Raw genomic sequence first — 14,153 nt, 5'->3', positions numbered from 1 at the left:
TGGATACTGGGTAACTTAGTCTCTCATCTTTGCTGATGTAAGCATTTCTTTTGCAGAAGCGAAGCACAAGGATGAATATCCTAAGCAGCCAAAGTCCCCTTCATCCTTCGACCCTGAATTCGGGTAAGCACGTCTGTAAACACAAAGACCCCACTCTCTGAGCCTCTCCAAGCTGTCCGCAGTGCATGGGCCAAGCGACCTGAGCTGCCACACTGCTAGAGCTGAGCTCCGAGTTTGTCAATGTTGCTTTTTGGGCTCTTGAGGGTCTCTGTAGAGGAACCGTGTCTTACCCTCCATTCTCCATCTCTCCTGCAGTGATTCACAGGACTCAGCATTGGTTCCATGGACGTATCTCTCGCGAGGAATCTCACAGGATCATCAAGCAACAAGGTCTCGTGGACGGGTAAGGAATTAATTAAATCTGTGACCTGTTGAGGTCTCACTGTGCTGAACACATGCTCTGCCTCACACAAGGACTCGGAATTCCCTGCAGAAACCAGCCCAGAGGCCAAGCACGATGGCCATGCCAAGTTAAGGGCAGAGGTGATATCCTGTCCTACAGATACAAACATATGTGCCCTCTACCTCTTCACTCAAGTTTAATAAAAAGGAACAAGGCTGGTTAGTTGTACTTTTTAAGGCAATAAACAAAAAGAAAAAAGAAATCAACACCTTTTTATTTATATATTATAAATTCCCTTTTATGAGGAGCAACCTCAGACTGCTGTAGTTTAGAACCACGAGAGACTTGCATCTCATAGTTGGGACTGCTCAAGTAGACTGCCTCACGACTAGGCCACTCTGGACAACAGAGGATGTGGGTGATGGCAGCCATTGGCCAGTGACTCGGCGACTGTATGTTTGTGTATAGCAGGTTGATCTACATTCACATCAGAGCTATCACAAGGTAATCAGAGTCAGCAAGAGAATTTGAACCTCAGGGTGCAAGCTGTGTCACAGCACTGTTGTCCCAGTGGCCTCTCCCAGCCTTGCCTTCGTCTTGTCCCAGGACCCTATCTACAGACAAAAATAGTAGGGAGGTAAATGACTGAGACAGGGACCACCATCTTGTCTCTGAGCAGAAAGGAGCACTCTAGGCTTCCAGACTTCAGTGAGTGAGTAACCACGTCCTTTTCGTGGCATCTTGTTATCTTGCCTGCATTGGCACGAGTCGCATTACAACAGCATCCATGGTGATGTCCCCTCCACGCCCCCCCAAAAAGTGGTTTACAAAACAATGGGCTTCATTACAGAGTTTTCATACATACCTGTCATTGCACTTTTCCCATATTACCTTCTTTGTCCTTTGTCTTCCACTAGTCCCTCTCCTCTCTATCAAATAGGACTGTTCCCTCCTACGTTCACGGATTTCATGCGATCCCTATAGTTACAGATAAAGATGAATAGTTAAGGATGGGTTTCGACTATGAGGAAAACATGGACATATCTTAGGTCCAGGATAACATTCTCCCTATAAGCCTGGCTAAACCGAACCAGGGACTAGCATGCTGGTGTGGATCTCCCAGTCCTATTAACTGCCTTCTGTTCAGGTATCACACTTTACAAGCTGGCGACACCACTGTTGGTGGTAGTTTAGTCTAAAGTCTGCAGGTATAGGAAAGCATGAGTTTAGGCTTCTTTTTGCTGTTCTATTTTAAATTTTATTTTGTAATGGTTTAGAAATTGTAGGAAAGTCTCAGGCAAATGCAGTTAACTTTCATGTATAACTTTACCAGGACCAGTGGTTAACGAGACAGCACGTTCACTCCACCATTGTTTATTTACTTTAATCATTTAAAAGTAAATTATAGCTCAATGTCCTCTTATTCCTAGTGATTTCTGGGTGGAAGCTTTGCGTGGTTTTACATAACCACAGTGGCATTATAAAAGCCAAGAAGCTAACGCTGATACCGTTGCTACTTACTCATTTAAATTTTTGGAGTACCCCTCATTGTATGCTTCACAACAGAAGGAAAAATCCACAACCTTGGGTACTGCGTCTAACATCCCCATAGGCATTGTCCCCATAGGCATTGTCGTCCTGTTGGGAGCAGACACCAGACCTGACAAGTGGTGTCTGGATTTGCTCCAGGCAGTGTCCCATGGCTAGAGTTGGCTTATATGTCTGGGGCAGGAGTACACAGCAAATGGTGCAGTAGCCTCCTCAGTATATAGAGGCTGGAGACATCTGAGGACTGTTTGTCCTATTCCCATGGTGGCGATCTGACACTGGAAGAAGATGCTCTCAATCTGACTCCTGTACCATCAAGCTAATATTTTCCCTTTTGTAAAGAGTAAATATCAAGACTATGGTACTGTTGCAGTGGGAATAAAACTTTCTTCTCAGGCTTCTGTCCCAAGGTGAACACTTTGTAGTCTCCCAGCCCTCCCTTGTGTGCTAGGCATCTTCTCAAGAGAAAAGCTTCTCTTTGTTGGATAATTTTGGCATGTCCCTGTCAATCTTTGAACACTTTCTGACCCTCTAACACAGAACATTTCAGTTCCACCTTTATACTTTCTCTGTCTTGCCAGAATCAGCCATATTCTTAGGGCCCCTGGTTCCTTCAATGTTGAATGACATTCTAGACTTCTGGATGATGGTCTCTGTAGCCACTAAAAGTCACTCAGATGCCAACACTCATGTGCCACAACACTAAAGTGTCCTGGTTTGCAAGCGCATTTTTCTCAGTCAGTTCTGGCTGGTATGCACATGCATACATGCATATTCATACATGGACAATTCATTTTGGATTTTAAAAGGAATCAATAATTAATTGCTGGTTTCCCACTCCCCAGGCTGTTCCTCCTCCGTGACAGTCAGAGCAATCCAAAGGCTTTCGTGCTGACGCTGTGTCACCAGCAGAAGATTAGAAACTTCCAGATCTTACCCGTGAGTACCGCGCCTTGGTCTGCCCGAGCCTCTCAGTCCGCCCGCCCTCCGAGTCCCCGCTCAATCAGCCCACCCTCTGAGTCCCCGCTCTAGCTCTAATGCACTTACCAATGTAAACACAGCTTACGGACAGGACCGACAGCCTCAGGCTGAGGGAAGTTCAAGAGTCTCCAAGAGGAGATGTTGCTGAGAGGCCCCTGTTGCCCTGAGATCTCAGCGCCTGCGAACCTCAGCAGGAGAGTCTAGATCTACTGGGGTCTTGAGCAGTTTGACATTGGCTCTTTTCAACACAAGAATGAATGGTCTAACCTGAGCCAATGTGTCTTATGGCTGCTCAGAATTATAAAGGAACTTGCTGATGGGTCAGTGGCTCCCAAGGGGAGCATGAGTTTTCTGTCCACTTGGTCATTGGATTACCAAACAGTTGTGCCCTTGGTCCACTGTGCCATTACAGAACACCTTCTCCATCCCCATTGCTTTCCTCTAAAACATGGAAATTAGGAGGGTGTCCAATGTAGTCTAAGTCTCCTGCAGTACCACAGGTTGTGCCCCAGGGTCACGCCCTCTAACATGGCAAGTGTTTTCTGTGTCCGCAGTGCGAGGATGATGGGCAAACCTTCTTCACTCTGGATGATGGGAACACCAAGTTCTCGGATCTGATTCAGCTGGTCGACTTCTACCAGCTCAACAAAGGCGTCCTGCCCTGCAAGCTGAAGCACCACTGCATCCGCGTGGCCTTATGACCTCCTTGCCCACTCAGGCTGGAGGCAGCAACACTGGAACGGAGAAGAGAGGCCTGCATGAGGGTGAGAACACACACCCACTCCCACCCAAGGACTCAGAATAACATGGCTTTCTGATCGGTACCAACCGACCAACATCAATTAGTTATTGGACTTTACAAAGATTTGCCGCTGCGGATCAAACAGGACCACCTCCCTCTGCATCAGCCATTTAAATTGGGGGAGGGAAGAGATCCAGTGCAAGTGTGGGAAGAAACTGGAATGATGATTTTGATTAGGCCACGTAGGGTGAAAACCGCAGAGAAAAGATTGGAAATGAACTCTTGCCCTGGAATAACCTTGACAATTCAAACCGCGATGTTTACTTTTTGTATTGATCACTTTTTTGCACTCCTTCTTCGTTGTCAATGTTGTACTCAGCCTATGGTAGGAGAGGATGTGGCTTTGCAACCCAGATGAGACAAAGATTTTTTGAATTGGCAGGCTTCGGCCTACAAATGGGTCCCCCAAGTTTTCTTAGATGGCATCCTGCGCTCTGCAGGTTATGACAGTGTGGATTTGGCTCCTACATTATAGACACCCCAGTCCTTCCCATTATACTTGAAAAGCTTTTTTTTTTTTTTTAAGAAATAATAAAATAAAAAGTGTCAACCGCAGTTGACACCAAGCATGTTTTGTGGACGCAGTCAAGCTGCCACAGTCTGGTCATCGTTGTTGTTGTGCTGACGTCTGGTCATTTATTATTAGTGTGTCTCGTTCTCCAGTGCCGGAGACCTCATTACTTTGGAAAACTCGCTGTTCCCCAGCGCAGCACAGCCGCATGAGCTCAGCTTCAGACTGATGTCCGCCAGCCTTCTTGGAACACATTGGTATTCATTGTGGATGCCACACAATCCATCCGGGGTGCCTCGTGCCTCCCATTTTCACAGCCGCCCACTGTTGTAGAATGATCGCTGCCTTTACCCTCTGCAGTAGCCTCCGCCATTTCAGTTCTCCCACAGGGGTGGGGTGGGGGTGGGGTTAAAGGATCGAAAGAGAAAAATGCCAACTTGTTGGCCTTGTGCTCTTGTCACTCTGAGCATGTTTGGTGATTAAAGAGAAGGAAACACTGCAGAGGCACAGGCATAGGCTGGCTTTGAGTCTTCGCTTGATGACCTCTGCACCCTACTGAAAACCCCCTAAGCCAGCCGGAGCAGGGTATGAAGAGGTCCTGCCTCTGCTGGCTTAGGGTGAGAAGTACCTCACAGTGGTTGTGAACATTGGATAGTTTTTAGGAGGATGATGTTTGCCTCCTTTGAGAAAGGAGTCAGAAGGTGGCCGGAGTGATCATTGGTCCCCTGAGCTCCATGGAGGACCCTCTGTTGTCCCCTTGATGATTCATCAGGCATGAGAGTAGCAGACAGGACTCCCTTGAGGAACACAGACAGCTGTGGTGATCACATTTATTTCCCTTTCTTGACACCACACAGGAAGTCTGCTACACACCTGAGCTAGCCACTAGATTGCCTGTCCCGACTGCGCGAAGTGCTCCCCAGGGAGCCACTTCTGATTGCGCTGCGGTTGACGGCCCGGTGGAAGATTAATGACAGCGCTTTGTAACGCAGGCCAGCGGCACGCTGGTCCACGGTGTAGGAACACTGTAGTTCACAGACCACGCAACCGTGTTTCCACGAGATGTTATTACAACAAATGAAGAATTTTTTTCCTTTTTTTCATTTTAATCTTTTTTGACTTTTTTTTAGTAAAACATTTTCTTACGCATAAACGCTCAATTGCATTTCTCTTTCTTTCGCAGCTAGTTAATCATTCAGTTGACAATGAGAGAATTCTCAAGTTCATACTTGGCAGCAGGCTCCCACTGATCTTCCCCTTGAGACAAATAGTGGACATTTCAGTTTTACCATATTCATTTCTTTCCGCTGACTTCGAGGTCAGACCTTTACAAACAGATAACAAACAGCCCTAGGATTTCTTTCTCCAGTTTACACAGACCAGTCCCCACAGTGCATAACCCTTTACTCTTCTGCCTCTACAGTAGACAGCTAAGATGTGTATCTCATATTTATAAGTACGCATTCTATTTAAGCGGAAGTATAGGCTTGACTCTGGTTCACAATTTTGTACGTAGCTGGTTTGACGTAGTATTTTGTACTTCCCTTGCTGAAGTGAATTGTTGAAGGCTGCAAGCCACCCGCCTTGAGTGCAGCAGACTTCAGTGACCCCGAGCTCGCTCACCAGCCTTTGCACAGGTAGCTGGGAATTCCACCAGAAACAGCTGGTCCCTAGGTTAGCGGGCACCCAGCCGCCCCTAACCGGAGACTGAAGGACAATTGACTTTTATTTTTGTATTTAATTGACATGAATGTAAGGGGACAGCTCAGGGTTGTTTGGAGCCTGTTTGACTTTGCAATCTCTGCCTGTGATTTTCTTTTCTTAAGAACAACTCCGTGTAACCACCTGGACTAAGTTGAGAAGGAAAATGCCAAATGCTTTGGGTTTTTAGCGTTTTAATACGTAGGCTCTGTTATATTATTAGGTGTTAAGAGTTTCCAAACGTGTTTTCTTTTTTCTTTTTTTGTTTGCTTAAACTTTGAAGAAATATGTGCCTCAGCTTAGATGTTTTGTCTTCTCCTTTCTGCACTTAAATACCTGACAGCCTGTCCGATCACTGTGCCTCCGAGGGCGCTACTAGCTCATCGTAGATTTGTGATATCATAGTGTAAACTGCAGTGACCGGAAAATGACCTGACATGTAAACGTTTTCAGGGAATGCAGAGGGTGTTAATTGATAGACAAAACCTTTATCCCGCGTGCTTTGCTTCACTCTGTGCTATATAGCTCTTTGGCTCGTGAACCTAATTGTAAACTTTCAGGTATTTTTGTACAAATAAGGGACTGATGTTCTGTTTCTTGTTATTAGAAATAAACATTAATAAAGTGTTCTTCATTTCCTGTCATTTGTTATGCTTGCGCCTATATCCAAAAACTGGGCTTGGGGAGGATAAGCTCAGTGGGTACGAGTGCCTGCTGTGAGCACAAGAGAATCAGATCCTTCCAGTACCTGTGAAAATTAGACAAGACGTGGGGCCAGCTTAGCTATGCCAAGACAACCTTGACCAGCCTCTACCTGTCCCTTATCCCCACAAGAAAGAATCACAGGCCTGGGCTGGAGAACTAGGGCTAGCTGGTAAAATGTTTGCCACACAAAATAAAGATATACGCTGCAACCGGGTAGTAATGACATACCCTTTTAATCCCAGCACTCAGGAGGCAGAGGCAGGCAGAGCTCGGACTTTGAGGCTGGTCTGATTGAGCTCCAGGACAACCAGGCCTACACAAAGAAACCCTATCTTGGAGAAAGAAAAAAAAAAAAAAAGAATATGAATTCCATCCCTAGAACCCACAGAAAAACCAATAGTGGCACACACTTGTAATCCCAGTGCTAACAACACAAAACCAGACCTCTGGGACTCCCTGGCACCTAACCTAATAAGTTCCCAATCAAATCGAAGAACCTGTCTCAAAAAAGTGGGTGGCACCTGGGGAATGGCACCCAAGGTTAACCTCTGGCCTCCGTAGCAACAGGAGCACCCTGTTCACGGGCACGCATATACCCAGGACTATGTATAGGCATACACAAGGAATCACAGACCTTAAATGGTTTCAGAGAGTCCACCAAGTTTAACAAGCGCCTCCAAAATCAGACATTCCCATTTGTCAAGGCATTGAAACATCCAAGGACCTGGGTTTTCTTCTCAAATTGGCAATTAAGTGGCCTTAAAAAGACAGCTCAGCAATTAAGGGCACCAGCTGCTCTTCCAGTTTGGTCCTGGCATTGACAAGACAGCTCACAACTACCTATTATAGTTCCAGGGAATGAGATGACCTTTTCCGGTCTCCTTGGGTACCAGGCGTGCACACAGTACACATACATGGGGGCAAAACATTGATACATACAAACAAGAGTATAATATTATTGAAAGGAATTGGCAAATTAAGAAAATGGACGGACTCTGGCCAATGCTATTGTAAGCCCTCAATGGAGGGCTCTCTGTCTTCATGCCTCCTCTACAACCTACCCCAGCCACCCAGAGAAAATGGATATTGTCAACTGTGGTGTTTTGGAAGGCTTGTTCGTGTAGTTTTAGAGCACAAGTCCATAGGACTATGGAGCTGATTCGGTGGATAAAGTGCTTGATGTGTCAGCATGAGAAACCAGAGTGTGTGTCTCCAGAACCTAAACAAAAGTCAGGCAAGTGTGGCAGCTCTGTAGTCCCCACATGTGTAAGGCAATGACTTGTCTGTATGACAAGCAGGCTAGCCAAACTGGCCAGAATTGGTGAGCCCTGAGTTCTGTGAGATACACCATTTCAGCAAACTTAAGTAGAAGGTGATCAAGGAAGGCAACCAATGTCCATTTTGGACCTTGACATGCACACCACACACAACGTGATCCGTCTTTGCTATAAGCTCCCCACACCTTCATCCTGTCATGACACAGCACTACTTCACAGATCTGATACTGAGAGCCAAGGTGTGTATGGCACTACCAGACCAGTTTCAAATGTACTTTGGTCACTCCAAATCGAAAAGAAGCCAAACAGAGCACACATGGATGGGAAGAAAAAAAAAATGCTCAGAGCATAATATGAACCTTGATATCACTGCTTCATAAGTACTTAAAATAATCTCTGTGCCAATCAGTGCACATACCTATAATCCTATGATACCAACACTTGGGAGGCAGGGGCAAGAGGACAGTTCTGTCAAGGTTAGCCTTAGTAGTAGAGGCCAGAAGCCAGCTTGCACTATATGACACTGTTTCAAAAGATATTTTTTCAGTGAAAAACATTAAAGTAGAAAAAATCAGTCACACAACTTTATACCTTGGCCTAAGACCTCACTCTTTTTTTTTTTCTTTTTTTTCTTTTTTTTCGGAGCTGGGGACCGAACCCAGGGCCTTGCACTCGCTAGGCAAGCGCTCTACCGCTGAGCTAAATCCCCAACCCCGCAAGACCTCACTCTTAAAGATTGGGAACAAACAGTGGAAAGTGCATCATAGAAAGTATCAGACTTTGTCTCGGTGCATTTTTCTATTATGTTGATAAAGCACCATAACCAAAACCAACTTGGGGAGTAAAGGGTTTATTTCATTTCATTTTACAGTTGTCCGTTATGAAGGGAAACCAGGGCAGGAACTCAAGGCAGGAACTCAATCAAAAACCATGGAGGAAAGCTCAGTTGTTTTACTTTCTTACATATGCCAGAACTACTTGCCCATGAATGGCACTGCCCACATCAATCAAGAAAATACCCCATAGACTTGCCCACGGTATGATAGAGCCATTTTTTCAGCTTGAAGTTCCCTCAGATGACTTTGTGTCAAGTTCACAAAAAAAAAAAAAAAAAATTAGCCAACATAATTGATTTCTCACCTTGACACACAACACTATTGAGCCATAAACTTTCCTTTCTTGTTTGTCCCTGAGAACCCATATTGCTATTAATATCACAACAAATAAAATAAAGCAGAACTTTATAAATCCTTTAAAAGTCCAAGATCTATTAAAAAAAAAAAAAAAGTCTCTTTGAAAGTACAAATGCTCCTGGGGTTAGAGAGATGGCTCAGTGGTTAAGGGCATTGACTGCTCTTCTAGAGGACCAAGGTACAAATCCCAGGGCCAACATGGCAACTCAGAACTGTCTGTAACTCTTAAGATCTGGCACTCTCACATAGACATACATGGAGGCAAAACACCAATGCACATGAAGTAAAGGTAAATAAATTTAAAAAAAAAAAACTTTTAAAAGTCCAAACTCTCAATTGTGGGCTCCTGTAAAAATGAAAACTATGTTACATACTTTTATTCTAAGAGGAAAGGACCAGGACATAGTTGTGATCAAAGCAAAACCAAAATTCAACAATGTAAATTAAATCCTTGTAGCTCAAAGTCTTGAATCTGGGATGCACCTTCACAATGACCTCTCCTGGCCTCTCACAGTGCTAAGCCTCAACTGTTCTCCATGACCCTTCATGTCTTCAAAACCAGGAGCGCCTAGGGGACTCTTACGCATTATCAAGTTCAGCAGCAGTACGAGGTGCAGCCTTGGTACTTTCTAGACCACAGCTTTTGTGCACTAGCCCTGAGGAAATAATTTCAGAGAATTTCACTTCATCGATACTAGTCTCCCCTTAATGCTGGTCTCCTCTTAACCATAGCTGATTTCTCAGCTCCAGCTGACCATCAGCAATTGTCCCAATAAAGTAGCAGTTCTCAACCTGTGAGGCATGAACGAAACAACACTTTTACAAGGGTCACGTATCAGATGTCCTGCATATTATGAAGTAGGAACAAAAATAATTTTATTGGGGGTCGCCACAACATGAGGAAGTGTGTTAAAGGGTTAGGAAGGTTGAGAACCACTGCAGTAAATAAAGCAAAGGTCTCACTTCAGTGGTCCTTATCCCGCCTTGCTCATGGATGACTCTTCAGCTCTAACTGACCACACACTACAGAGGATTACTTTAAGTCTACCACATGAACTGCCCTGCTAGAGTCTTTGAGAGACTCTCAAACCTCCTTCTGAAGCTTCACAAGCCAGGCCTTCACTGTCTGAACTCTTTAGAGCATTGTCTTCTAAGCTCCCACAATAGCTGATTAAGCTCTGAGAACTCAGTGGGCTCTTCCAGGCCAAAGTTCTGAGCACTTCCACGATCAGCACCTCCCTCTGACCCTGCAACCTCGGGGTGGGGGTAAGAGGGGTGGGGGGACATGGTCAGATCCGTCACGGCAATAGTCCACGGTCCCAGTATCAATTGGTGCGATAAGGCTCAAAGCATGACCAAAAGCAACTTGAGAAGGAAAGGGCTTCTTCGGTTTACAATCCATCGTGAAGGGAACCAGGGCGAGAACTGAAGCAGAGACAGTGAGGAAAACACTGATTACTGACTCGCTTGCTCCTCCTGCCTTGTTTGTTTTGTTAATTTACTTTTGGTTTTCAGAGATGGAACTCTGTAGACCAGGCTAACCTCAAACTCACAGAGATCCGCCTCTCAACCTCCCTTTGCCTCCCAAGTTCTGGGATTAAAGGTATGCACCACCACCGCCGCCCAGCTTGTTTGCTTTCTTAAACAGCTCAGGACCACCTGGCCTGGGATGACATCACCCATGGTACAATCCTGAGATTTTGCAGGAGAAAAACCAATTCCACTATGTTGAGCCACATTTAAAGCAAGCTTTATTAAATATTAAATACTGACCATGAGATGGGCTTTGGTCAGGACCACTCCCTGGAATTTTCCAGCTGAATGGCCCCATATGAAAGCAATGGCTTATAAAGACAAACCTAGTGCTCGCTTCGGCAGCACATATACTAAAATAAAGACAAACCTATAGGTCACAGTAATTTCCCAACAGGCTTTGCTTGCTTTTTCCTATTTTTTTTTCCAGAACTACAACTCCCAATATTTCAGGAAGGTACCTGGTCCTTGGGCAAGTAGAGCTTACAGGCATTACAGATAGGCCCTCCCACATCAATCAAGAAAAAGCCGCACAGACTTGTGTATAAGCCAATCTAATGGAGGCGTGTTCTTAGATGACTTTAGCTGGTAACCATAACAAACAGACAACAAACCAACCAACCAACCAAGACAGGTTTCATGTGTCATCCCATCATCCACCACAGCAGTGACCCTGCTGCTGTCAGGGGTCCTGGAGAGCCAGTAGCAGGAACATCAAAGTGACCAAAGAGAGCCAGGCCACCAATCTCAGCCCCAGAGGTCATTCTCGGGATAAATGGCATATTTTGAAAAGCCATGAAAGACCATGCACAGAATGGCAGCTAATACCTTTTTCTGATAGATTGTTTGTTTTCTGGAACACAGGGTACACCTTCCAACTGTAGGTTTGATTCCTTGAACTAATTTAATTCATGGATTACATCTGGCTGTTTTATTATTGTTATTGTTGTTTTGTTTTGATTTGTTTTGTTTTTAATTTTTAAATAATACTAGGGATTAAACCCAGCACCTCATGCATGCTAGGCAGGCACTCTACCACTGAACTATTTTCCCAAGCCCTTCGTTTGGTCTTAAAGAGCTCAACTATTTGTATGTTGTATCACTTCCCTGATGCCCCTGGCCCCTTCTCTTCCCAAATCCTTTAGCGCCTGATCTACTCTTTGCTACCTGCTCAACTACTCCTCGACGTCCGTACACGAAATAAATCAGCAAGCCCTGTGACGAAGAGCTGTGCGGATAGCTCAAGGCGATTAGAACTGATCGTCTCAATAAATTCCCCCTTCCCACACGTGCACTCACACCTTCCAGATGGCTCCTGCTGAAATGCTTTCCAGTAAATTTTACAACCAGAAAAACATTTTCACTTGGTTTTTCCATCGAATATTAATCAGATGTCATTTCGGAGGTTTGTTATTTGAAATGAAAGCTATGGCCAATTCTCTTAGTACTAAAATCTCTGTTGGAATTAGAGCCAGCCCCCTGCCTCCACCAGTCTCAGTAGATAGATTTAACTAAGCCTGAACTGAAACAGTTGCATTGTTGTTGATGTGTACTCTCTAGTTAGGTTCATAGACATTACATAGAGAGACAATATAGTATAGCATTATCACACAACCTTTATATTATACTAGGTACTATAGGTGTTCTATTGACAATAGAAGGTTTACAAGAGGACATATTTCGGTTACATACAGATATGATGCCACTTGGCACAGGGGACCTGAGACTATACATACTCGGGTATACGCAGATTTGTTTTGTCTATGGGACATACTGTAACCAATCCCCCACAGATAAACAGAGACTGTACTGTGTGCATTCTCACGTACGCGTTGATGTCTGGGAGGGGTGCAGCACGGGATGCTGAAGGAAGAAAGTGCCAAGGTAAGCTCTGGGTCAGAGGGGAGATTCATCCGGAAGGTGAGTAATAAAGGCTGTGAAGACGAAGCCATGGTGGTGGTGCATGCCTTTGATCCCAGCACTTGGGAAGTCGATGAGTGGATCGCTGAGTTCGAGGTCAGCCTGATCCTCCAGGACAGCCAGAGCTGCACAAAGAAACCTCATGGGCGTGGGGGCAAAAAGAAGAATTCTGAAGATATGTGACCCTCTCTTCTCCCTGGGGCTGCTGGTCATCAGCCTCCCAGGACAAAGGGAGCAGAAGCAAGGCGCAGGGTAAAAGCCATGGAAGGATGATTGACTTCTGGGATCAGCTTCAGCAAGACAGCTTGACTTTATTGGAGTGAACAAGGACAGAAATTCTAAGATGGATATACGTTATTGGCTGGGGTGGACGCCTGGGAATGCTTCATTTATATGAAGGGGAATTCTTATCAGGAGAGAAGAAATTGAACCTGTAATCTGGCCATAGAATACAGGACTTTCCTCAAAGATTTTTCTTTTTGGGGGTGGGGCTGGGGGGAAGGGGAGGGGTTACAGGTCAGAAGGGCTAACTGGTTATAACCCAGTACCTAATTATCACAGGGTGGAGAGGGGTAATCAGCATTTATTTGCTGAATCATGCAACACTTGCAGGAAGCTTTTGCAGAGTCACCCTCTAGATAAGGTCACACACCTGCGCTCCGGGATACTCTTCCAGATAAGACTAGGCAGGGAAAAGGAAGCCCTGAGGAGAAAAGGAGTCTTCCATTTTGCACTGAGCTTAGAGAGCCTATGTGGACACGGTAAGACTGCAACCTTAATAGCACCAGCTTCCGTGATGCGACCACAGGTGGTCTTAGACCTTGTGTGCTCTGTCCAATGACCCCACTAACCCATAGAAGGTTAAATTTAAATGTCCACTGATCAGACAATAAAAGAGGGCCATGATGATGGCCGCAGGAGTCAAAGCACTTGTGGAATTCACAAGTCTGGTGAATTCCATTCTGATTCCTAGAACCAGTGTTTTAAAGAAAGAAAAAAAAAAAAAAAACCATTTACAGCACTTCCATGGTGAGCTGGGAAGGTTCACTCGAAACCTGTGAGCCAACTAGCCTGGAAGATGGACACATAACAGTGAGAAAGGCTGCCTGAAGATAAGGTCTAAGAAGTCAGGGCGTGAGGCGGAAGGGAAGAACCACAGGAAGAGGCTGCTTGAGAAGAGGTTGGAGGAGTTGAACAAGAGACACTGCTTCAAAAGTGGGGTGCAAGGTGAGAAGCAGAGGACAGGCAGTGGCTCTCAACCAGGTGGGGGCAAGAATAAGAAATACCCTGTCCCCCAAAACACAAAGGCACCCCCAAAGGCGCCAGACAAGAAAAAAAAGAGAGACTCGGACTCAAAACAAGGTTGAAGGTGAGACCCAACCCCTGAAAGATGTCCTCTGGTGTCTACTCACGAAACACAGGTACACACACCAGATGTACACACATCCATGTTCACCATGCATTCACACACATCATTAAGTTATTAACTAAAACCAAACCAACAGTGTGGCCCCTGCACTCATGACTCTAAGACAGAAGATTACAGGATCAAAGCCAAGAACCACCCTGTCCTCTGCCC

The 14,153-nt window shown here is 45.2% G+C and overlaps 1 protein-coding gene across 18 annotated transcripts in view; it reads left to right on the top strand.

Moving 5' to 3' along the window:
• The window catches only part of Grb10 (growth factor receptor bound protein 10), a 107,747-nt gene extending 101,163 nt beyond the window's left edge, over nt 1-6,584 (top strand). For 16 of the 18 annotated variants that reach the window (XM_063273491.1, XM_063273489.1, XM_063273488.1 and 13 more), the window contains 4 exons: nt 57-123; nt 316-403; nt 2,797-2,890; nt 3,487-6,575. In XM_063273491.1, coding sequence (XP_063129561.1) covers nt 57-123; nt 316-403; nt 2,797-2,890; nt 3,487-3,633 — 396 coding nt within the window. In that variant the 3' untranslated portion in view covers nt 3,634-6,575. Of the gene's footprint in view, nt 1-56; nt 124-315; nt 404-2,796; nt 2,891-3,486 lie in introns of all 18 variants that reach the window. The other 2 variants (NM_001401403.1, NM_001401404.1) reach the window with 1 other exon arrangement.
• The last annotated feature ends 7,569 nt before the right edge of the window (nt 6,585-14,153 follow it).

Source organism: Rattus norvegicus, chromosome 14 (genome assembly GCF_036323735.1).
Source record: "Rattus norvegicus strain BN/NHsdMcwi chromosome 14, GRCr8, whole genome shotgun sequence".
NCBI classification, from domain to species: Eukaryota; Metazoa; Chordata; class Mammalia; order Rodentia; family Muridae; genus Rattus; species Rattus norvegicus.
Note: the sequence above shows the minus strand (reverse complement) of the source record. Positions and strands in the feature narration are given on the sequence as shown.